This window comes from Gavia stellata, chromosome 4, assembly GCF_030936135.1.
Source record: "Gavia stellata isolate bGavSte3 chromosome 4, bGavSte3.hap2, whole genome shotgun sequence".
NCBI lineage: Eukaryota > Metazoa > Chordata > Aves > Gaviiformes > Gaviidae > Gavia > Gavia stellata.
The window spans coordinates 78,262,644-78,287,191 of NC_082597.1; the positions used below are offsets into that span (position 1 = coordinate 78,262,644).

General features: G+C 38.6%; 1 protein-coding gene across 1 annotated transcript in view; it reads left to right on the plus strand.

Moving 5' to 3' along the window:
• Nucleotides 1–7,992: 7,992 nt before the first annotated feature.
• The window catches only part of ARHGAP8 (Rho GTPase activating protein 8), a 55,766-nt gene continuing 39,210 nt past the window's right edge, over nt 7,993–24,548 (plus strand). Inside the window, exons 1-4 of the mRNA XM_059816508.1 lie at nt 7,993–8,048; nt 11,329–11,466; nt 20,371–20,458; nt 23,266–23,397. Of these exons, the coding sequence (XP_059672491.1) occupies nt 8,012–8,048; nt 11,329–11,466; nt 20,371–20,458; nt 23,266–23,397 (395 nt within the window). The 5' untranslated portion in view covers nt 7,993–8,011. The remainder of the gene's footprint in view (nt 8,049–11,328; nt 11,467–20,370; nt 20,459–23,265; nt 23,398–24,548) is intronic.

Below are 24,548 nucleotides of genomic sequence, written 5' to 3' on the forward strand. Positions count from 1 at the left end.
AAGCAGAAAAAGTATAGTGGGATGAATTCTTAAGCCTTAGTAATTTAGGAAGTTGTACAAATAAGATCTGCCTGCAAATTTCAGACAGACTTCTCTGCTAACAAGTATCAGAGTAGCAGTAAGAAATGTAGTGGACTTCAGAAACACCTTTTCTGCAGTTAGGGACTTTTCATCCCCTGTGTTCCTGGGAGGGTCTGCAGCCTTGGAGATTCATTTATTCCTGTGCAGCCCGAGAGCTCGAAATGTGCTGGCAGTGGGAGAGATGAGAAGAGCGAGAACTTCAGGCAGGAGAACTTGGATATCAGCAAAGCAGAGGGTTATGTTAACCAGCAGATTTGGTGGTGGTTGCAGGTGAAAAATTATGTGCAGAGGAACTAAGCCACAGTGAAGGAACTGGGGAGGAGGTGGGCGAGTCATGGTGGAAGGGAAAACAAAGAGAAGAGCAAAGGGGATGGCCAGACAGAAAGAAGGAGAAAGGAAGAACTTGGTGGATGGGAAGGCAGGCAAACAAAGTGAGAGGAGTTAAATCAAGGGAGGAATAAAGAGCCACTTGAATGGGCGCAGGGAAGTATGACTAAAAACACGGTCATGGAGGGAACAGCAAGTAGCAGGTCACTGACTCCCTCTCCTTCTTCACATTGCCAGATTACCAGATTACCATTTGACTGAACAGAAGACAGGATTATCCATCCCATCTTGAAGTGGGAGTGTTAGAGAAGTGTAAGCACAAAAAGCCAGGGGCGAGTTGCCAGCAAAAATTGACATCAAAACCAGAGTCCCTAGACCTAAGAGCAGTAACGCCTGGGAGTAAGGAAGCAGGGTTTGGGGTGCAGGCTCTGTAGGGAAGTCGTGCACTGTGGGGATGAGGACCGCAGAAGTGCCAACTACCCGTAGCACGCTTGCCACAGTAATTGCTCTGGCAAGTTGAGACACCAGCCAGCCTTTCTTTGTGGAGCCAGGCTGTGCTGGGTGGCACTGCCACGGAGTTATTTTTTTCACGGCCCTGATAGGCAATACAGATGTGCTCCGAGCAGCCCAGGCGTTGGAGAGGCAAAGCCACATTGCCGTGTGGCTTCAAAACTGAAAGAAACAAAGCAATTCAGGTGTTTGGGGGGTTGGGTAATTAAAGCATCATGCTTTAGTAGTTATCCAGGAGTAAATACTGAAAAAACTGCTGCGTGAACTTAGGCTTCTTTCCAAGTTTAGGGCAATATACACCATCACCAAGTAAACGCTGTTCTATTTTCCAAGCACTGAATGGATGAGCCTAGTAGAAAATTGCTTTCGGAGAAATCAGTGCTGTTTGATCGGTGTGTAACTTGGTGTGGTAGAGCACAGAGGCTCGTGACAGGGAGACTGTCTTCCTTTCTTTCTGATTTTTCAAGGCTGTGTCTCAATCCATTGCAGGAATTAACCTTTGTGTGTGCTTCTTCTCCGATCATGAAAAGATATGAAAAGAAGCTCAAAATTCCCAAACTAAGATGATATAGAAAGAGTAAAGTCTTTGGATTCTTTTTAAGGCCATATGCATTTAATTTTTATTTTTACTCTTCCATTTTAACAGAATATTTTTCATCTTAGCCTTACAAACAGATAAGTTCTTACATTATTTCTGGGACAGAGAAGTGATAGTATAGCACAGTGTTATTTTGTGTGGAGATGGGTAGTTTTAACCAGTGTAGATTCTTTACTGTTTTTGTTAATTCTGAAAGAACAGAGATGTCAAATTAACATGTAAGAACCCAAACGATGTTAAAAATTATGCACAAGTTTAATGCTGAACAGGTGCAGGAATATTTCTATTATTTTGCTTTAAATTGTAGCCTAACATTTTTGTGTCTTAAGTGATATGGAAATCAGTTTATATAGACGCGATTAAGAATAGCTATTATGCGTTTAAAGTTGATTGAAATAGCCATACGTAGTTGGATAACCTTTTGTAAACTTGCATTGAACTTTTCAAAATAATAATTTTCTAATTGTAAATATTAATTTACTAACCTGTGTATCATCCTTCAGAAAAATTTTTTTTTTCAATTCGCTGAATTATTTTTTCCTTTGAAAATGAATTTTTCATGGAAGGTTTGGTTAAAAGGGTTTTGACATTGCAGAGAAATGTGGCCAGTTCTAGGAATTTGTGTATATTTATCTTTACTGCACTAAAATCAATGGAACTTATTACAGTAGTAAAATTAATTTGGGATTAGAGCCCAAATGGAAAATTTAATAAAATTAAGGCTGTTTAAACTTTCCTGAATTTCAGAGTTCAGTAACACTTCTCATCAATATTGGTGTGTGGAAATAACACTAGAATATTTACTTTTCCAGGCTTCACAGTATTTTTTTTTTATTATTTTTTTGAAAAAGGTGTTTCGGTTCAGTGCAAAACTGGAGATGCAGCCGTGCAGCTTTGCTTGCTGCATGCAAAGCCTGGTTATGCAGCTGGCATCTGTGCAGGGTACGGGAGTCCAGGCTGTGGGCTGAATCTGTTCTGGCTCTCAGTGTGGAAGGAGAAGTCACTGCAGCAAACAGGAGACCCTCTTTATTTTAAGAACGGTTTCATCCATCCGTCTCTCTTTTTTTTTTTTTTTTTTTCCTTACATACTTCCCATTTCTCATCTGGTCAGCATGGTAGGTACAGTTAGGTGTTTACATTGCACATATATGCATCTCTCTCACAGAGCATAGGCCTGACTTTAGGGCCCTGTATATTCCCCCAAAGGTGCAAGCTGCTGTCAGATGTAACAGAGAGTGTGGCTGTAGGTTGTAGGCTCCCTCCTCCTTCATCCCTTGGTGTTGGGTGAAGGTACAGCAGCAAGCAGGGCTATACCACATCTCCCTACCTGCAGCCTCTCTGTGTGCAGTGGTGGCAGTGCTTTGCTCACTGTCATGATGCTCGGAAGGCAAATGAGGCACCACCTCTCACAGGAAAAGTGGTGGGTTTTTCTTTAGTTTTTTTCCAGGGGAAATACTATACCAAATGCCTCCAAAAGTTTGGGGGAATCTGGGTCCTATGTGTAAACCTCTGCTACTTGTTTGCTTACGTATACAGTATCAATAGCTGCCTGACACAAAGAAAGAAGAGAAGCAAGAGAGAGGGAAGAGGGTAGCTGGGAAGTGTTAGTATGGCAGCTATAGATTTAAAAACCAAATCAAAACAAAACCCCTACCTGCTGCCAAGTGAAATTTTAGAGTTTCTATGGTCTGATAATTTGTAGAAACTCCAAAGAATGGATTTTCCATATTTTCACCTGTAATACAGATCTCTACTAACTCCGATGTTAACAAGTATTGGTATTTTAAAACGAGTGAGTATGTACTTCATACCCTCAGGTTGCCCACTCCCACAGCATTTTGCACAAGATCGGGAGCAGAAGCTGGGAGAACAAGAAGAGCTGGCCGGGCGCTGGTGCTGCTGCAGCGGAGGCAGCCGGGAGTTTGGGGACGGGGAGCTTGTTGGAGGAAAAGGCTGATCTGTGGAGAGGTGGTGAGCAGTGAAGGAACGCTGTCATCAACTGTACCACTTGTATTACTTGCTTGGGTGTACAACTGCTCTGCTGCTGAACCAGAGTTTCCTTTTTAAAAGCTACTCCATGCTTTGTATACGTGGAAATACAGTAATCCTCTTGATTTTATTTATTCTGTCACAAAAAGCGGTCTAGGTTGTGACAGACCCTCTGAATAGCAAGGCAGGCTTTTGACATTAGCTGAACTAGAGCCAAAGCAGTCCTTGAAATGGCAGTCGGTCCTCTTGGTGTCTACTTCCTATGCATGGTCTAGCTGATTTTTCACCAACCTATTGCCAACAGAGAATGGTACGTCATAAAGGATACCATAGAATAGTTTGGGTTGGAAAGGACCTGTAAAGGTTATCTAGTCCAACCCCCCTGCAATGAGCAGGGACGTCTTCAACTAGATCAGGTTGCTCAGAGCCCCGTCCGACCTGACCTTCAATGTTTCCAGGGATGGAGCATCTACCACCTCTCTGGGCAACCTGTTCCACCACCCCCATCGTAAAAAAAGTCTTCTTTATATCTAGTCTGAATCTACCCTCTTTCAGTTTAAAACCATTACCCCTTGTCCTGTCACTACAGGCCCTGCTAAAGAGTCTGTTGCAATCTTTTTTATAAGCCCCCTTTAAGTATTGAAAGGCCACGGTATGAAATATGAAAACAAATGAATAAATGAAGTCAAGTACCTGAAACAAACTGCTAATGAAGACCATGGACTTTGGTTTTGGTAGACATTGTGTAGGAAATACACTGAGGGAAAATACTATTTAGTACAGACAAACTATGGGAAGAAAAGCAGGATGCTTTGAATCCACTTTTCATGAGTACATTATGCACTCAGCTCATATGTTGCTGTGTTTATAAATTCCATAGCGAAGTTACTGCAGTATTATAAATAATAAAATAATCTACTGAAACCACTTTACCTGGTTTTGTAGATGATACCCCTTAGCAAATACTGGGTGTACACAGAATTCTCATCCTATCAAAATGGAAATTGCAGACTGATGTTACATGGTGAGCTGTGTCACACCTTTTAAAAGTAACAAAGAATATCAGTGGAAGGCAAGAACATCAGGTAAAAAAAGAGAAGAGAAACCACACTATTTAAATTTGAAGAAGAACATATCTGACAGCTGAGTGAACAAAAAGAATAGGCATCAAAGACGTCTGCGCCTTGACAAATGTTGGGAGGAATCCCTCTCCTTTGTTTGGGCTATCCGTAGATGTGAGTTCATTATCAAGCAGTTCTGCGTGCGTGACTGCCTTCATTTTCGATAAAGTAATGCTCTTTTAGGGATGTCAGTAAGTAATAACCTTGCCTGTGTAGGGATATAGGATGTGGTGTTTTGTAAAGTACTTCCAAGTTTCATTATTAATGAAAGGCTTGTGGTTTGGTTCTTTCTGGGGCTTTTTTTACTGCCTTTTTGGTGGGGCGAGGTGGGGGAAGGCACTAAATCTGACAGTTTACTAGAAACAGTGATACGTGGCATGGAACGCTATTAAGGAGATTATGTTATCTCCTAGGAACAGAGAATGCTGCGGTCAACGGGAAATCAATTTCCGAGGGTGCTACAGGAAATTTGTCTTGTAACTGGAAACTTTCTAATTGCTGCCCCAAGGGAACAGTAAGCTGAAAACCAGGCAGATGGTTTCTTCCCCATTTCCCTTCTTCTTTGATTCCGTCTAAATTATTTCTAGCTTCCTAGTAACTTTGTGCATTAAACGTTTGCAAATGTTTTAACACTGTCATAGTTGCTCTCACTTGTACAGTAACTGTGGTGTTCAAAAGCCAGATGCTTTTCAGCAGGTTTTGAGAGAGATTTAAATCTGCCCTCTTTAGATTGAGCCACTACTAACTATAGCGTAGGCAATTAGTACGAAGGAGAAATTGGTTTTCATTCAATGCTATGCAGCATAAGGATTGTATCCTTTTTTTTTTTTCAGTTGGGAGCTCAAGGAGATGGCTTTTTTTCTGTTCCATGAATTCACTGAGACTTTCATGACTCACGTCATCTGAAAAGCATTCTAGTGTCGAAGATATAGCCTAGTTTTTATGATTTATGACTTTATTTATGATTTACGGTTAAAATTCAATAGGATGGAAAGGCCTGGTGTAAATAGATACTTTAGAAGGAAGGTAGTGCCCCATTTCCTTATAAGAGGTTTGGGAAATATTTGGCTGGGGTGAAGTCTGTGAAGATCAGATATATTGAACATTGGCTTTCTTTGTTCTGAAAGTTTGGCTGGATGCAAGTGGTAGTCTCTGAAAACTAAATTGAAAAACGTAACAGAAAAATAAGTCACAAAGAGCTTATTGTGGTCAAGTTCCAGCTTCAGCAAAGAGCAGAAAGGGCTGCTTGAACTACTTGGTGGAATTGGAGGCTAAGAGGTGTGAATACAAGTGTGAGCTGTAGGTTGAATTCAGAGCCCCTTAAACTTCTCAGTATCATTACATTCCTACAAAATGTAACCATTTTGTTTAGGAAAAAAAGTTGGGAGGAAATCATTCATATAAGATAGAGAAAGTCAGCTTTCCTTTTTTTGCAACTACACTTTGCTTCAAAAATGTTTTAAAATTTTCTTTATTCAAAGTAGATACTTATGTACCATTTACTCCTGACCATACAGGTACACATGATCAGATAATGTACCAAGTACTTATGAGCAAATTTTGTCAATTACTAAATCATCTACCATAGCTGCCACAAATCAGTTGCTAAAAAAGCATGCATTATCACACTAGTTGCTAACTGTTAATTTTAGAAATGTCTGAATACCACTCATAATAATAATAATAAACAAATTAATTACTGGTTGGAATGTCAACCACTAAGTATTTTTTGCATCATAATTAAAAAAACCAATGGAATTATAATTTTGAATACCATGAGGTAAAATTAACACGAACTGAAATATATCTGGCCCGGAATTGCTTTCATTTTTTTAAGAAAAACGTTGGTCAGGGAGAAATTGCATAATTTTCGCTTTTGAACTTAATGGGACTTTTTCCTGTGTATGTGCTTTTAAATTGAGAGTTTCCTGTAAATGGAGGTAATCACTTTCAACAAGAAACAAAGCAGATTGTTATAAAATAGTTGGTAAGTGTTTGGAAATGTTCAAATCGGTAGAACCATGTTCATATTTTATCTGCAGTGCAACAAGTTATGGAAATGCCTTTGGTGATAATTACTATTACATAAGTATCAGATTTGTAAAATGTTTTGAAGATTTATGGAAAACCTTCACTAGCCATCAGAAGCTGTTTTAAATATTGTGACGGTTAGCAGGTTCTTGTTTTACTGTAGTACCTGGGAGCTGTAGTCATATATGAGGATGCAAATTTGTTTTGCCTGTATAAACTGAAACCCAAAGGATAGACTTTGCATTAGCTGGTTAGAGCCCAGCTTTAGTTCACACATGTAGTAACTGTTGTCACTCCAATGACTAATCCCTCCTCAGCAAAATAGGTAAACATCTGCTTATAATTAATAATAATAATTATTATTATTATAATTAAGCAGATGTTTACTTGGTTTGTTGATGTGCATTTTATTTCTAGAAAACTACTTATATATCCCTTCTCTGGTTAAAAAAAGGATGGTGTCTAGCTTTCAGATGAAACCAAACTGGTATAAAACAGGGGTTTTAAATTAAATTAAAAGGAGAGCATGAAAAGCTCAATTTCTTTCTCACCTCCACACCCGAGCCTGGGTTTTCAATTTAAGGGAAGTACTTACTCGTATTGCTGCTTGGAGCAGCTGCTTGGGGAAACACATCTTCTAAATCGTATTCTTCACTCCTGATGCTCGCTTTGGGTGTGTTACTTAGTATTCTGTTTACAAAGCACTCCACAGAGCGTTTGACAAAAAGCAGTGATTACGCACAGGAAGTGCTGGTTTTTCAGTTTTTTGTATGTTAATGCTCACTTGAAATTTTCATGACGCTCTTTCATGTGAAATGTGCGTTATAAAACGTTTCCTGTAATAAAACCTAAACCTGCTATAGAATAAGGGACTTTGGTGTGAGGGTATGGAGTATATATCTTCTTTATCAGAGAAATAAAATTAAGAAAAAAATAAGGCGTATGTTCTTTCCGGAAGTGAATTAATACGCAGTTGTGATGAATTTTTAAAAGAACAGCTCCCACACCACCCCCACCCCCCACCCCCAATAAAACCAGATCAGTTTGTTGAAAGTCTTGTTGTACGTAGCTTTTCTTTTTTGGACCGCTGTTTTAAAATATTTCTGTAGTACTCTGTGTTGTAAGAAAATGATGCTCAAATGTAGATGAGCTGTTTCCTCAACAATAATCGGGCAGTAGGATTTGCAGGGTGGAGGTTGTGGTTGTTTTCTTTTTATATCTGTATAGGGTGTAAAATATGCCACAGTGTGATGACAGGTACCTTTGTTTATTTTTGTAGGGTTGACCCAAGGACCATTTCATCCTGCAAGAATCAGTTAGCAAGATCTGCATAGACTTGTTCCTAAGGAGAAACATGGCTGAGATTGACTATGAGAAGTTAGCTGAAATAGGTAAATATTTTTTTATTATACTTCAAATGGCATCTGTGTGGAGTTACAGGTGATTTAACAGAGCATCTTCAGTAAGTGAGAGGTTTCACCAACATTTTGTAATACTTCTTGGGGCAATCCAATATGAGTTACAGCCACTGTACTGATGTGTACCCTATTAAAGCCATTAGGATTGAAGGTTAGTTTAATAAATGCAGCTTTTATGAATTATTGGTAGATGTTCCTAGTGCAATTCTAGGCTATTGGAATATCACCATCATCACGTATTGTGGCACAAGTGGGAGTCATTACTCCAAACAGACAAGTACTGAAAGAGCATAGAGATTGCTGTATTGCGTATTATCTCTGCATGTTAGTCGAGCTGAGCAATATGACCATGGCATTAGGGGCCTCATCATTTTGAAAGATCAGTGTTACTTTTTTTTCCTTGAGGTTTTGAGGATGCCAGGCTGAACCCCAGAGCAAGAGTCTTCCTGCGCTTTTGGTTGGTTTTTTTTCTCTGCCACCTCAGTCTCCCCTTCCCTGTCCCTCCCCTTAGCTCTGACTTCTCCGTGTCATGACTTTCAGCAGCAGCAGGCTGGCCTTTTTACTCCTAGGGCCTGATTCAAAACCCACTGAAAGCAATTTTCCCCTCAGCCTTGGCAAGCTCTGGATCGGGCCCCTCCTGTTGTCTCCCAGCCTGGGTTGAGCAGTGATAACAGTGTGAGTAGTAACAGATGATCCTCTGCTGTAGCTCACGGAGCAGGGCAATAAACTCCTCTGCCATTTGCAGGAGAAAAACGGAGCTGAGGCCTCCCGCAGTTTGGAACAATGCATCTTCTTTTTTATTTGTGTTTATGATGAAACATCTCTTCAGCTCCAGTCCTCTTGTTCACACATTAAAGAACAACAAAAAAGGAAAATAAAAAGAATATACAAAGAATTCTTTTACTAGGTTAGGATTAACTAGCTTTTCAGTATATATGATTACTGTTGGGACTTCTTTAGTCCCTGTGAATTAAGTGCAGTACAAATGGGCGTGAGTATTTACTTTGCTTCTCTAGTTCTTTGGCACATCTCAAAGCCAGATAGCTTGATATCCATACTTTGTTACAAATCCTTGGCCCTGCTCTTTGGAAACCTGTCCATTTTTATGTATAGTACAAAATGATTTTTTTACAGAAGGGGTTAGCCTCTGCTTCTCTGTACCAAAGACTGTAGTTAACATATTGTTTGTTTCTGTTGTGTTTAACTTGAACATACATTTCACTTTTAATAAAGCTTGTTAAGTTTCAGTGGATTATGGTAAATGGTTCACAGCTCCTGCTTCACATCCCCACAGACTAGCATTTTCTATTTGTTTTTCTCTCTCCCCTTTGCAGCTTTTTGTTACTTTAGGCGGTTACAGTGCTTAGACATAGAAAAAAAAACCCCTATTAAACAAAATAGTGTTTTCCTTGTTCTGAGTTTTAACGTGACATAAATAATTAAAAAAGGGTAAAATTCATAAACTGCATTATTTTTGTATTATTCTTCCCAGCTTTTGGGACAAAAACATTCTTTAAAGTGAAGGAATACTTTTCCAGTTAAGGTTAGCGTAGCTTTTTATATATGATACACTTTTAAAGGGTAGAAAAATACACATTTTGCAGATAATAATAAGAATTTAAACTTTTGTGTGTGTACGAAAAGGACTCTAATGGTGTATTTCTAAAGGCAGGGGGTTTTTTTCCTATAGGACTGCTGATTTATTTTCTGAGGAGGCTTTAATGTGAATTCAGACATAAAGAAATGTAAAAGTAGTACACGTATTCTTGAATCCTCTTTGTCTTTGAGAAGCCCAGCCACTAGTGGCATTTTTCATCCTTGTGAAATGCATTTTTGGTACAAATCACATTAAAAATAAGAATGAGACAATAAAGCTTTCATGTGGCTGTTTACAGGATAGAAAGATACTGAGAAACTGTGAGTGGAAAGCATTCCAAAATATTTAGTAAGAGTTTTTCTCTAACACTTATTAGCTACTGGCACATAAATCTGGCTGAAATCAATACTTAATATATATTCTCTCTGCCCTAGTGTGTCTTGCGTGGTGGTCAAGGCATATGAAATAAGCAGATGATGAGAAGGCAAAATATTCTTGAAGTACTTTTTAAAGTGGCACTAATAATGTTACAGATAAAACTGTTAATTCTACCTTATTAAAACTTGCATGATAAAAAGAGATGGATGATGTACAAGGGGTGGTGCACCTTATCAGAACGTTAATTTTTCTCTTTACATGTGCCTTTTCTTCTCTTAAGCCACCAAGACACTTGTGTGTTAGTGTGTCAATTTAACGTTATTCCCATCAGTTTCTAGAAGACATTTATTTGAATAGTGTAGAAACATTAGTGACAGTAATTATCCCAGAATCTCTGTTCAACTGGATATGTACTTAGGATCAGCTCTTTTTGAACCTTACAACAGTTTGGAAAAAACTTGGGGGAAAAAAAAAAACAAAACCAAAAAACCCTGGAACAAGATCGATTGACTTTGTGGTTCTCATTTCAGTGCAGAGTAGATTTTAATTCTAGGATCTAGTCCAGAATCTACTGAAGTCGGGGGAAGGATGCCTATTGATTTTACTGGGCTTTTGAGCAGACTTCTACACCTTTGCTTGGCCTCTAGCTGGAGTATACGTTGGATGGACATTTGGCTGCCTTGCGTATTGGAAGTTTAGAAGGTTAAAGGATTTCAGGAAAACAGTGGGTTTTAGGGAGGTGAAATGGAGATTTGTTTGCACTTGGCTACTTACTACTTACCTCCATGCAAGGTAGCGAGCTGCTCTCAGAGAGCATTCACATGGTGTGTTAATGTGGAGTAGCTGTCAATGTACACGTTAACGTAATGAAACTTTGACTTCCCCATGTGGACAACCTTGAAGTAAAAGACAAGAAGCTGTAGATGGATGCAACAAAAACATTGTGGGAGTGTAGGAAATGATGAGACAACACCAGCAGTCATGAATAGTAAGGTCACAGCTTGCCAGCTGTCCAGTCATTGTTGAGATTTCTGTGAGCATCACAGCAGATAATAATCTTCAGGAGAATGTGAAGGTAGCTTTGAGGTATTAAAGGATTGCTTTTCCCACACATGACAAAGGGTAAAGAACAAGAAACTGATCTGAAACTGCTACAAATGCTGATAAAGGCCTGTGTTTTTGTCAAACTGAACTAAAATTCAACCCTTCAATAATATATCAGAGGCATAAGTTTTTCTTTGTTCATTAGCACTTAAGCATTCTTGCTTGCTCCTTTAGAACTGCAGAAAGATGAAGCGGAAGATACACAGTCAGAACAGGAAGAAACATTTATGTCTCCACCACTTGAGGATCCTGAGTTAAATATCAATCATCCTTACTACGATGTTGCAAGACATGGCATTATCCAGTTAGCAGGTATGTTTGGAAAAATACTATGGCTTCACGCTTACTGGATCCCTTACCACATTTGTCTTACTGTACTCCTCAAGGTGATGCACAGGAATCATGTTGATGCTTTCAGCCTTCATCCTGAAAAGCAGCTGAATAGTAATATGTGAACTCAGGGCTTTTCTACAGATGAATTATGAGCCAAATGTTTGAGCTTAATCTTGCTTTAAAATATAACTATAGCAATATATTATAATATAAGGCCTAACTGTGGCTGTAACAGATCTGTACTTTATTTGTGATAAGTTATTTTGTTTTCTGAATAACCTGAAGTGTTCTGTAGCCACATGTAATCATTTTTCTAGTCTGTCCTGGAAAGGACATGCAACTGTGAAGAGATATGGGTTACTGTGTAAAAACTTTAAAAAGGCAGAAAGGAAACTGTTGATGTAAATGCTAACTGCGTTTATCACCTGACTTTCTGTTGTGACACAGAGAAAAGCTATGGGTACGTAGCATATTTGAATATTGGATCATTTCATGTTTACAGTTATTTATTTTTAAAACATTCTGGCAATGTATAAGACAAGCAGGCATATTTATGATATAAAAGCACCTCTTAAAAATATGCATTGCATATATTTTTCCCTTTGGCTTATTTTTGGCATCAATGTGGTTGTTAAAATAGCATTAATAATCACAATCCTGAACTAAAGAAATGTATGCAATAAGAAACAAATAGCGGTATTTAACACTGCTTATCCTAATGAAGACTAAGATTGTGCTATATTGTGCACACTTTTTGCACCTCATACTTCAGTGAGCCTAGATTATGATTTTTCAGGAAAATTATGAACGCAGGTTGTACATATGTGCCTTCCTGAATTCGAGCCATAAACAGGGCATCATCCAGGTGAATAGGAGCTTTAGCAAAACCAGTCCTCTAGAGAGGTATGATTCACTAGGGAAGTAAAATGTGTGGTAATTTGACTTCTGACTATAGCGGGAGAAGAAATTTCCCCATCGTAACCTCTGTTATTGAAGCTAGTTATACACAGGATGATAATTACCTTTTATCTTCTTCAAAACTAACCCCCCAACATAAGATTCAAATCCATAAACAAGGAAATAACAGATTCACATTCTTGCCATTCAAAAGCTACTACCTGCTAACTCATTAGGATGATTCTCACTCAAGCACCAAGTTTGGGATGGGGGAAATACCAAGACAGAAAAGTTTATTAATGAAACCAGTGAAGTCAAACTGACAAGGTGTGAAAGAGATGTGTTAACAGACACACTGGATACACCAGAGTCACTGTAACTGTCCACCTAAGAACCTCTCCCATCTGCTTTATTAGGCAGTGCCACATGATAATACTTTAAAAGAGATCTTCAGGACTTTTTTTCTTCCTCCTGCTGGTATACTTAACATCAAATTGTGATGGGCCATGTATTTACTGCTTCAACTTTAATTGTGCACAACTATTTAGTAAATGTTTGTTGTTGCTCCTTGTTCTTCATTCACTCAAAGCTGCCCTGGAAATCATAAGCACTTGATATTTGTCTGTTTTAGCTGGTGTTAATTCTAAAGGGTCCTTGTGTGTTTATTTTCCTTGGAGGAGCCATCGTCTTTTTTTGCAGCTATGGGCAGAGTTGCCCAGTGATGAGCTGAAATGCCTGAGTCTGTGCTTAGACTAAGTTCCTCTTCTCCATCCCTCTATACTAGGGGCAAAGGGGGCAAAGTTAGCAATCTTACTGGTCAGTCAAGGAGATCTTACTAAGACATTCCCTGCTGATTTAAAATAAATAAATAAATAAAAGTTTACTTACGACAAAGGCAAACAAAAACTGTAACTTTCATAATCTCTAAGGACCCTGTTATTTGACTTGGAAGAGTTAAAATGGTGGGGGAACTCAAAAAAGGGGAAAATTTTGGAATGAGAAGATGAAATATACTGGAACAGTTCCTTTTAAAAATTTGTGCTTTTACTGATGGTGAAACAGAAAATGTGGTGGGGACAGAAGGATAACCAACCTGCCCCTTGCCGAGCAGTCCTGCCTGGCTTCATCTTATGTATATGCCTTATTCCTGTGTTAGAGAATGGGAATATACTTCAGTATAGTGGAGTGAAAGACCTACCTGTAGCTTCCATAGTTTCATCTTGGAACCTGTTCCGTATCAGTGTTTGCTTGGAATAAAGTCCAAGCATTAGGTATGCTCCCGGTTTAAATTAACCGGGGCAAATGGAGGTATTCACGAGATGAATCTTGGCGGAAATGTTGGATTATCTCTGATGGTTTTGTCCTTAATACTGCAGTCTTTTGTAGAGAAAAAAGTCCCCTAGCCATTGTTTAAGCTCAGAAAAGAGTGACTTTAGCTGCCATTTCACACAGAAATATATGATGAGGTTTTGCAAGTCTACTGGACAATTTAAATGCGAAGTGTAAGCCAGGAGCTGTGCTTCAGATGGCAGTCTGCACCCTCTAAAACAGCTCTGATGGTGGATGTAAGAGGAGACCACAGAGGCGTGCATATGAATGCAGAACACGGGAAAGGTGAAATGGGATCTGAAGACATGCTTCACCTCCACAAAACGAGACCTCCCTATCCCCAGTGTTAACTGGCGTGGAGTCAGGTTTGAATGTTTTCAGGGTTTAGATTCAAGTGAGGGAAGGATGAGCTCTTCAGATACCCCTCCCATCTTGGAAAAGGCCAGTCCCTTTTGAAACAAATAATTTTAAAATCATTTGTACCTAGTTTGTAATGGTTTTAGTCTCTTTGAATACGACAAAGTATAATTTCAGTGTTTGGCATTGCTGTTTTAAAGCAATTCTGAAACCTGTTCCTTCAGTTTTAATTCTGTGATTGAAAGACAATGAGATGTATTGTTTGAAATGGTTGAAGGAAAAAAAAAATAATTTAGGTGAAAATATTTGCAGTAATTTATCCATCTCTTACAGTGATCTAGTTTCCAACAGTTAATTTAAAAAAAATTCTAAAATTCCTTCTTGCGTCTCACAAATTAAAATGACTTATACCTGCTTTCCATAACAATAGCTTTGACTATATGCAAAGGAGATTTTTTGAGTTGTATTCTTATAGTGTGAAAATACAATTAATTAAATAAGAATGGAGGACATTTTAAAAAGATGTAAGCTTTAATAATTATTTATTAATTGCAGACTGATTTATGTCACAAATACCAATGTGCAGCTGACTAGTCTAAGCATATGTAAATGGAACAGTGCTGCAGTGCTGGTTCTTTTTATTTCTATTTTGAAGGAGAAATTTCAATCTGTTGCCTAAAAAGAAACTCAAGAGTATTTTTCTTTGTGGCAAAAAGGAAGGGACATGTAAGCATCTGTGATGCGTCAAGCTTCCTTATTCTCTATAGTTTGCTTCTATAATGTGATTGCTGACAACTTTCTGCAGAACCTTTTTTTGAATATGTGCTTAGTTAGTAGGACTCTGTCTCTGATGCTTGTGTTTTCATTAACTGCCAGTGCCATCCTTTGGTTAGACACAACTTTTTAATGGAGTCATTTCCAAAGGGTATTCCTGAAATCAGAATCTCTGACACTATTTCATGAGTACCCTTTTGGGGAAAACAACAAATCAACTGGAGAGACCTAAGACTTGGGCACTTTTCAAGAAGGCAGCTGAAGGCTCTGGTTCGTAACGTAATTGCAGCACAAGAGCAGATTTTAATGTGGGCTTTGCACTTTACAAAGCATGTCCTAACCATTTGGGTGTTGTCGTGTGTTTCTCTCAATTGCTATGAGAGGAGCTCCAAAATAAAGGTTGATATCAATGAAAAGTATTTACTGCTCTAGTGAAGAGGGAACTTGCCTTAGTAATAGAAACGTGGGTTCAAATCCGTTAGGCAGGAATTGAATTTGGATTTTCCAAATTCTGCACCAGTTTTCCTCTTGCTTCTTTCTCCAACTATTTTCTTCTCAGAATGTGAAAGGAAATAAATCCTTATTTACCACATTCCTCACTTTGAACATCAGACTGTAAGTTATAGTGTCTTTTTTAAAGACAAAACTGAGTTAATTAAATCAAAATATACGGATGTGCTTTCTTGTTGAAGCTGAGAAAATATAACGGGTCTGCTTTAAACATAATTTAGTAGAGCAACAGGCTTGCTAAAATAAATGATGGCTCAAAGTCCCAAATTCAAATGCTGAATGTGAACTCAATTTTAGGTTTGGGTATCCTGACAATATACCACAAGTCATTCTACACCCGAATATACCTTACTAAAAAGAAAAGCCTAGCACTATTTCCCCTTTACCAAGTAAATGTAAATTATATTCCCTTTCTGTTTCACTATTCTGCTGTTTCTTTGCTTTCCTTAAATTTTCTTGTATGCTTTCTGTGAATTATCAGTTTTGCATCACTGAAAGCAGTTTTGATTTTCAGTGCCCCTTTTAAGACTAGAGCATTTTTCTAGTCCAGAGGCTCAGCCAGATAGAACGGTACTGACATTAGAGAGGTTAGCTTCAGGAATGGCTTTAATTCACCCTTATTTCAACTTATTTTACATACCTTAAGAGGAGCACAGATGAAATGTAAATAATTAATTACATCAAAAAGCAAGCTGTCCCTTTGCTTTCAGCTGATCGGAAAAAAAATGTGCTATGGCACAGTATTTTTCTTAGACAAAATTTAAAAGAGAAGTTGCTCATAGAGGAATTTTTGATGGGGAATCTTTGCTTTCTGAGGGGAATGAACAAGGTTCCTGATGTAGGAAATCTCCTGAACATTCACTTATAGTCGTTCCTATTTAGAAAGACACCTGAGCATGTACTTGGTTTTAATTGCAATTTTAGCACTTCCCAGAATTAGCCAGGTGCAGTACAGGTGCAATCCTCTCACAGAAAGCTGGTTTCTAAATAAACAGGTGGACGTGAGTGGAATCCAGAGGAATGAATGCAAAAAGGGAACTTTGCGAAATCAAAGGGGTTGACTCTTGGAATTTAAAGTTGGTGTCGTTCTCCGTATTCCCTTGGTGGATCTGATCTCTGTCCCAAAGGATACACATTACAACAGATATTTTAATACCTCATCTTTAAGCTGTCTAATATCCATTGTAATGTATTTACATATGATCAGCTGAGGTGCTCAATGCCAGGAGAAAGAGGACTCAAATCTCTACAGCTAAAGGTATAAGCTTCTCCTGCTAACATTGAAACTCAGCTGTGCTACCTTGGCTGTGTATTTCTTAACTGTCTAAGAAGTTTGCCATTAGGGATGGGCAGAGACCCACAGTGGATTAGTTGTGGGTGTATTTACTGTCCATTGCTCAGCCTAAGCAAAACATGAAGTTTCATGATGGTTTTTTGGCAACCCTGTATTTCCCTGAGTCATAGAAAGTAGAAGGAGGCTTGGAAGCACAGTTTGTCTCGCCATTTAACATAGTGTAGTTGAGGTTTAGGCTCATTTTCTCTAGCTTAATTCTGTGAAAGAAACAAATACGTGAGCAAGTGTTTTCACTGTTGTGGCAAGTCCCTTGGATTTTGACCCTGCTTCTACTCCCATTGAAACCAATGGCAAAACTTCTGTTGACTTTAGGATCTCGCTTTGCTGCAATGTGATAATGACAAGCTTCAGTTGAAGTCAAATGATACTTCACTTTTCATTTATAAGATAGTAATGTTTAGTATCATAAGAGCAAAAGCTCTTAAAAAGTCATGCTAAAATTACAGCATTCAAAAGATCTCATTTGCAAATTGGAATGAGCTGTATCATTAGAAAAAACCTTTTCATTTGCAAGAAGCAGTTAGGAAATGCTGTGCCATCCAAATTCTTAATTAAAAAGTAGAACAATCCCCTTTCCCACTTGCCCTTCCCTGTGCCTTACTGTAACTTTTTTTTTCCTACTGCAAAGTTTGATTTCAAAAGCTATGTATGATTCGTGTCTGTTTCAGTGAAATCCAGACAAATAAACCCCCAGCAGATAGCTTGTATTTTAATGTGCATAAATCTCATTCTGGACAGTGTGCTTTACACACCCTTTTTTACTCACCGAGCGCAGGGGAGGAGACTGGCGTGGCTGTGCTGTGCTCCCCGGAGTGGCTCAGCGGCCAGCACAGCTGATAATCCTGAGGCTGCCCGGGAATGCGTCTGCACCATAGCAGGTGCCTGATCCAAAGGCAGGAGCCTCCTACCCATGGGCGAGAGAAGTCTGGCAGACCTTTTCTCTGCAGGAGAGCAGAATCGGAGCCAGGGACTTTTAAAAAGGTGTAGGTAGGTGACTAGAGGAGTGTGAGTGCCCAGGCAGTTAAGGCACTCAGTCTTTGGGAATGCCTTCTGAATATTTGGAGCTCAGAACCAGTGCAGAAAGATAAGGGGAGGAGCACGTTTCCAGAGAGGGTAGAAGAAGTTATCAGCTTTCATCTGAAAGTGTTTGGTGACGTTAGACTGTGGAATAAAGTAGGTTAATATGAAACTACGTTTTTGACCTGAAAGCGGAACATCAAGGAGCAAAGCTGAAATTGTACTACTTTTTTGCTTTGTCCCCTGTAGAGAATGAGGCACCTTTCAGTTGTAACTTGCTTCAGTCCAAGTAGTAGGGAAATATGGGTTTTGTGGGATAAAAATATACTCTGTGCTGATTTAAAATCGGCATACTTCCAGTTATACTCTCCTCTGAATGTGCAGATAACTGCTACTCTCCACTTTACCCTTCAAACTGCACTTTCACATGTTTGGGTAGAATTTCTATCCGCAAGGTCATGGGATTCAAACTGTGTCGGACTGGGAAGCAAATGCAATTGGAATTTCCCAGGGTGCTGAGTCACGGCTGTTCTGATGGAGGGCAAGGAAAGCCTGCTTCTGTTTTGATCAGCACTTCATGTGTCATGTTAAAATCTGATGTTGTTTAAAACATCATCGACACCTGAGAAGAAAGAACAGCCTCTTTTCTTTCATTAGCTGTCATCACTAATGGGAAGCTGGCACTGCTTTATTTAGTTTTTAATGGAGTTGAGGTTCTCAGTCACCTTTTCTGGTTTGCTCTTGTTGCCTGTGTGGCACTGCGGGGTGGGAACGAGGTGCTCTGCTCTGCTGGTAATTTTGAGAAAGTTTCTCTGCCTCAGTTTTCCCATTATTGAAACTGTGCAATTATGTTTGTTTATGTTCTAAGTGTATCTATTTGCAGTCTTTTATAGAGCTGCTTTTTTTTTTTCTGGTTTTTAATTCAAGCAGTCGAATGTGACCAACAGTAACGATCAGTGACTCATTTAGTAATTTAACTGGCAACCTTTCTTAGATTTATTTTGCTCATAAAAATGATTGTCTCTAACAAATAAAATATTCTACAGTGCATTGTAACACAGCAATTTTTTCACAAACAAGTCATGATTTAGAGAACAATCTTTTATTAATGTTTTAATTTAATTTTAGTACATCATTCATATTAATGCATGTCACATTATAATGCCTTTATAAGTACTCTGAGAATATCAAATAAGACACTTAAAAATAACTTCAGGACATAAATTATGGTCTGTTTGAGAACAATATGCAGACATACCTGAGTACATATAATTGTGGTGTTGTGCATATTCTTCCTTTAGTGGTGCTAGAGCACCTTATTTAACGCAGGAGTCGGAATTTATTTTTAATGTGGGAAGGGACACCAGGACTTGTGGCATGAAAAAACACCTTTGCGAAAGATAATAAAAATAAGTAGTCAGCCAAAAAAGAAGAGGAAGAAAGAACCAGCCAGCAGAGAAAGCTATGTTTTGGAAGTCAAAACTATAGGACTAAAGTGGTAATTACCAAAATTCAGGCTGAGTTAGATCTTTAAAGGATGTTAAAGCAAATAGCAAAAGGTTCTTCCGTTGTATAAATAAAAAAACGAGAGAAGTCATCTTCTGTGAAATAAGAGTGGGGTGGCTATCAGAGACGTTCCAGCTATAGCTGTCAAACTAAATGAATACATCGTCTTGGTTTTCAGTAAAGACAATGATGTTGATATTATTAGGAAATCTTTTTAAGTCCTGTATGTGATGTTCATCTGCAAGTTGTTATCTGACTGTTGTTACCTGTGTTTAGGAAAGATGCATTCAGATTGGAGCAGGGTGGAGAACAGCTAGGTCAGGGAAGAGATAAAAGATCTAACTTGTTTACAAGCAGTAAAATACAGGCTGGGAGGGGATATGATGATTGCCTAGAGTCTCCTTCGGGATGGTGAATAGTACTGAAGGAGAAGCGCTGCTTCAGCTGAGTGGTGTCATGGTCCCACGAACAAATTTGTACAGATTTGCTATTGCTTTTAGACTGGAATTGAGAAAGCAGGTTGCTAGTTGTTGAAGCAGTGAGCAGGAGGAGCAAGAAACAGAAAAACCTAGCTGTTTTTTAAGATAGAGCTCAACAAGTCAATGGAAGGATTATGTGGTTCAGTTCCTGGTGATAACACAGGCTTGGAATTGATAATGCAGAAGATGTCTCCCAGTCTGTGTTCATACGTGAAAAGCCATTAAGCATTAATCTCACCTCTTCTCTTCCTTTTCTCCTTCTGCACCTAAAATGGAATGGGTTTAAACAGATGCTGTCCCATCATGACCTCTGTTGAGCACAACCAGGTAGGAACTGGGCAAAGCAAAAACAGGATTTTTTTTCTTAGCATGGAATCTGTCAGGTGAGGACAGCCACCTCTTCCTGAGTTGAATGAAGGAAAGCATATTACTATCAGTGGTGGGTTCTCATGGAAAATGTGTGTTTGCAAAGCTGGAAAGTGTTCTGTTTTTTCAGATCAAGTAATCTGAACCAACATCAGTAATACAAATTAGAACAGCTTAAGAAGTGGTCTGAAGGTAGCCCCAAATATCAGAAGATACAAGCAATTCCTTCAGATCACTGAGGTCCCATTGCACAAGTAAATGAGCGTTGTCTTTACTAACTGTTTTGTTTGCTAGGTGATGACAATTCTGGAAGGAAGGTGATTACCTTCAGTTGCTGCCGTATGCCCCCCTCCCATCAGCTCAATCACACCAGATTGCTGGAGTAAGTTTCTCTCAATCTCCTGCATGGACTACTTTACATTTTATATGTGAACTTCTATTAGCTTGTTTCCAGGTGAATGAGCTTTCAGGGAGGAGAAGCAGGAGGCAAGGAATGAAATGAAAAAAGGATGTAAGACCTACTAGTGTTAATATTAAGTGAATGAGATGTGGATGAAACTGCCAGAATTACTTCACTTGGAATCTTGACTAGAAGAAGCAGTTCACTGTGTACTGAAATGAACTTGTCGTCTTGATTTTATTAATGAATTCTGATTGTATTTAAAAAATTGAATTTATGATGAGGACCAATGAAAGAGAAATTCTAGTATTTTAGTGCTCCGTACATATGTTCTCATGAATAGCAGTGTTTGCCTTAATTTGCTATACTTTATCCCCTAAATCACTCAACAAGAGTGTTGTTTAGTTATTTACATCTTAGTGTACATTTTTATACTAAGTGTAAAAACCTACATCTTAGGTTTTCCTCTTTTTATAAAAAGATCTGTATTACATAAACTATATTATGTTTAACACTTTTATATGTATCTCACTTTGTGATGTTTGGGGGTTTGTGTTAAAAGAGGTTGTGAATATGTAAAGTGACAACATTCTTCCTTATAAACTTGCTGCAGCAAGGTACCAGGACACGTTTCTGCCTTGTAGTTTGTCACTACAAGACGACCTGTTCTGCCATGAGAGTCCTATCCCTATTACGCATTTTAAACCTATGTGGAGTTCTTGTACAACCTCCATTGCCAAAATGTTTGAGCACCTTTCAACCATCGGTACCCACCACCTTTGGAAAGGACCGAAGTGCTGATATCTCAACTTTTCAGAAACAGAGAGGGGTTAGAAGGCAGGTTATTTAAGAGATGTGTTTGAGACCATGTTGCTTCATTTGTATGCTCTTCACGCCTAGGGTATTTCCACAGCCTTAAGGCAGAGCTTCCTGTGTAGCATAGAGGGAGTGTTAGAGCCCAGGAGGAAAAGCCATACCAGTGAGCTCCTCACCTGGAGGAGCTACCTGCGGTGATTAATAGGAAATGCCAAAGAAAGGAGGGTGACAAACCACATTGCCACCAGATCTAAGAACCCTTCCTCAGTTCTGCGGGGAGGTGCCTTGATGAAACTAGGTTTTCCAGCCCTTAGACTCTTCTGGACTTGAACACTTACATGTTTTCCTGTATCCGAGCCCACATCAAATTCACTTGGAAAGTCTATGCTAAGAGAGAACTGAAGGCAGGTGTCAGAATGTGAAGCTAGCAACAGAACTATCAAGTGATCTGCTTTTGAGTAGTTAGACACAGATGTTGAGTTTTGAGGAAAAACTGCAGAGTAGGCCCAGATTGGTGGGTGTTTTGTGATGAAATTGCTTAAAGAATTGATTTGGTAAAGCTTTTGTAATGTCCCTGCAATTCTGTTACAGCCTTGAAACAGGTAATTGACTGTACAAAAATGCCGGTTATTTTATGTCCACAAAACTGTCTCAATTATTTTTAGAAGTACAGGCTTTCTGTATGCAACGTGCCAAAGAGTTTACATGCTGTAAAATAAAGCATGAGGCACTTTGTACATAAGAATATCTGTTTAGATATATTTTAATTTCAAACTCTTTTTTAAAAAGTCTTGAATGACTGTTACTACTACTTCTTCCATTAAAATACCTTAAATACTTAAGTCAGGGATCAATACAGCATTATATTAATTGCAGTGGCAGTCCTTGTCCCAGGCTATTCACAGTCTAAGATTTACAGTATGCTGAGGGAATAAGCGGATAAATGAGACTGTGGGAGCACAGCGTAACAGTGAAGTTACGTGCTTTTCCATGCAAAGGTGGGTAGTCAAAGTGGCCTTGATACTTGCAGATAGCCACAGTCTAATAAATGGCACATGGAACTATCTATTTTATTGAATGAAAGTCGCTTACGTACAATTAAGAGCAATAGCTGGGGCTCTGTTGCAGAGTAATAAGATAGCATTGAGAATGACATGAGAAAGTTGAAATCTGACACAGCAAGGGATGAGGCCAGATTGTACTCCTCCAGCATTGCTTTATTTGAATCACTGAGCTGTGTAATAGGCCGTACAGTGTTCTCAATTGTAGGAGAAAGGGAAGAGAAAAGCATCTTAAACTGTATCATAAAAGAATGAGCACACAGAATTGTGCTTATGAAACATGCAGTATTATTTCAAGATGGGATAAGTAGTATAGTTCTTTAAATTAGTTTTAAGGGAAATGATCTATGAACATAGTCCCCGCAACACAAACAAGGGAAAGGCAAATATATTCAAGAAAACAGTTTACGGTAACAAATTGTAATTGGCAGTAATTAGGACTAATGGATTTTTCAAGAGTTTAAAAAGTTTTAAATTGAGAGGAGAACCCAAGATTTATTCTTTTATTATTTTGAAAAGTCAAAATGACATTGTTTGCTTGGCTAAAAGGAAGGAATTTACAAAGACCAGAAGAAAGCAAAATAGAAGTCGCTGTCAGTTAAAATGCATCTTTTTAAAAATTTCTTGGAAAACATAGTCCCATATTGTCTTCATATTCTAGTGATTCATGAGCGCCACATTTTTTGTAACTAAATATGTTCTTTCAAATTTCAGACTTTGCAGTGATGTGGAATTATTGGCAACACTGTCACTAGAACAAGATGAACTTGTTAGATAAATACATTGAAGCAAAAGTGAATTTGCAGTCACTAGCATTCTGTGCAAAATTAGCACATTTTCTTTCTAAGTTATTGCTTTAAAAATCTCATCCAGTAAACTGTCTTAAAACTAAAATGTTATCTTTGTCCTCAGGTACTTAAAGTATACTCTGGACCAGTATGTGGAGAATGATTACACAGTTGTCTACTTTCATTATGGCCTGAAGAGTCTGAATAAACCATCTCTGAAATGGTTACAAACAGCCTACAAAGAATTTGACAGGAAGTATGTCTCCAAAATATTTGGTTTACTCTTTCAGTTGTGTGATGTCTGTAACTAACTTCCATGAAGGAAGTGGGTCTTTCCTGATCCGCCTGCAGCAAACTGAGTTCACTTTGCCATTGCAAATTCTTGTAAAGATATTGGTGCTGTTGGTTCTCTTCTGTAAGTGTCTTCTGTGCAGTACTAAGGAATGGCCTGAGTGCTGCAGTGGTTATCCAAAGTTATACAAAGCCTTGGGAACAAAACCAAGAGCCATTGCCTTTTCTGTGCACTATTTAACAAGCTACCTGTGACACCTTATTAGTTATCATTCTCAATTATCTCACCAGTTGTGTTTGAACCTTTGATCATCCCAAAGCTAGATTGTATACAAAAAAGGAAAGACCATTTTTTTAACAGTCTGTATCTCGCAACCCTTGCAGCGTTCGTTTGGTTGTTATATGTAGAGCCCCAAAGGCACTGCTGTGCTCATCTATGCCTGACCTTTGGAGTAACAATGGCTACGGCTTATGGCTTCATCTTTTAGTTGGTTAGGGTGCAGTCGAGGCCAAAGCTCCTAGATAAATAGCATTTTAATACTGGAAACTAAAGTTCTGATGTTTATTCTCTGAAAATGCACGCTTACCAGTGGAGCTGAAAATTCCTGTTGAAGTCAGTTAGTCTTGTTTGCAAGTTGTTACTTGATCTACTTGTTTGTAAGTTGGCCTCACCAGGGCAACATGACTGAAAACAAAAAGATACACAAATAGCTCTTTCCTGATAGTGAAAGTGTATGTGCATGTGTATTTTGGGGGGACGGATCATACATGTCTGATTTTTTTTTTTTTCAATTTCGAAGCTGTAACAAGAAGCAAATATCATAAAAGATGCTGTGAAAAAGATTATTGTGTGTTTCTAGACTAGACTGGGCTATAGTTAGTTGATGGTTGGACTTGATGATCTTACAGGTCTTTTCCAACCTTAGTGATTCTGTGATAAATGCCTGAGCGTTTCACAGGACTGCACACCTGCTTTGAAAGTTGAAGTTGAGATGTGCACAACACCTTTTGGTGGTCTAGTGCCAGAGCTCAGAGTCTTTTGAATCTCACCCAATAACCTCCTGAAACTCTAAAAGCCACTAGGCAAGAAGATGAGGTTGTGCATAGCAGCCCTCA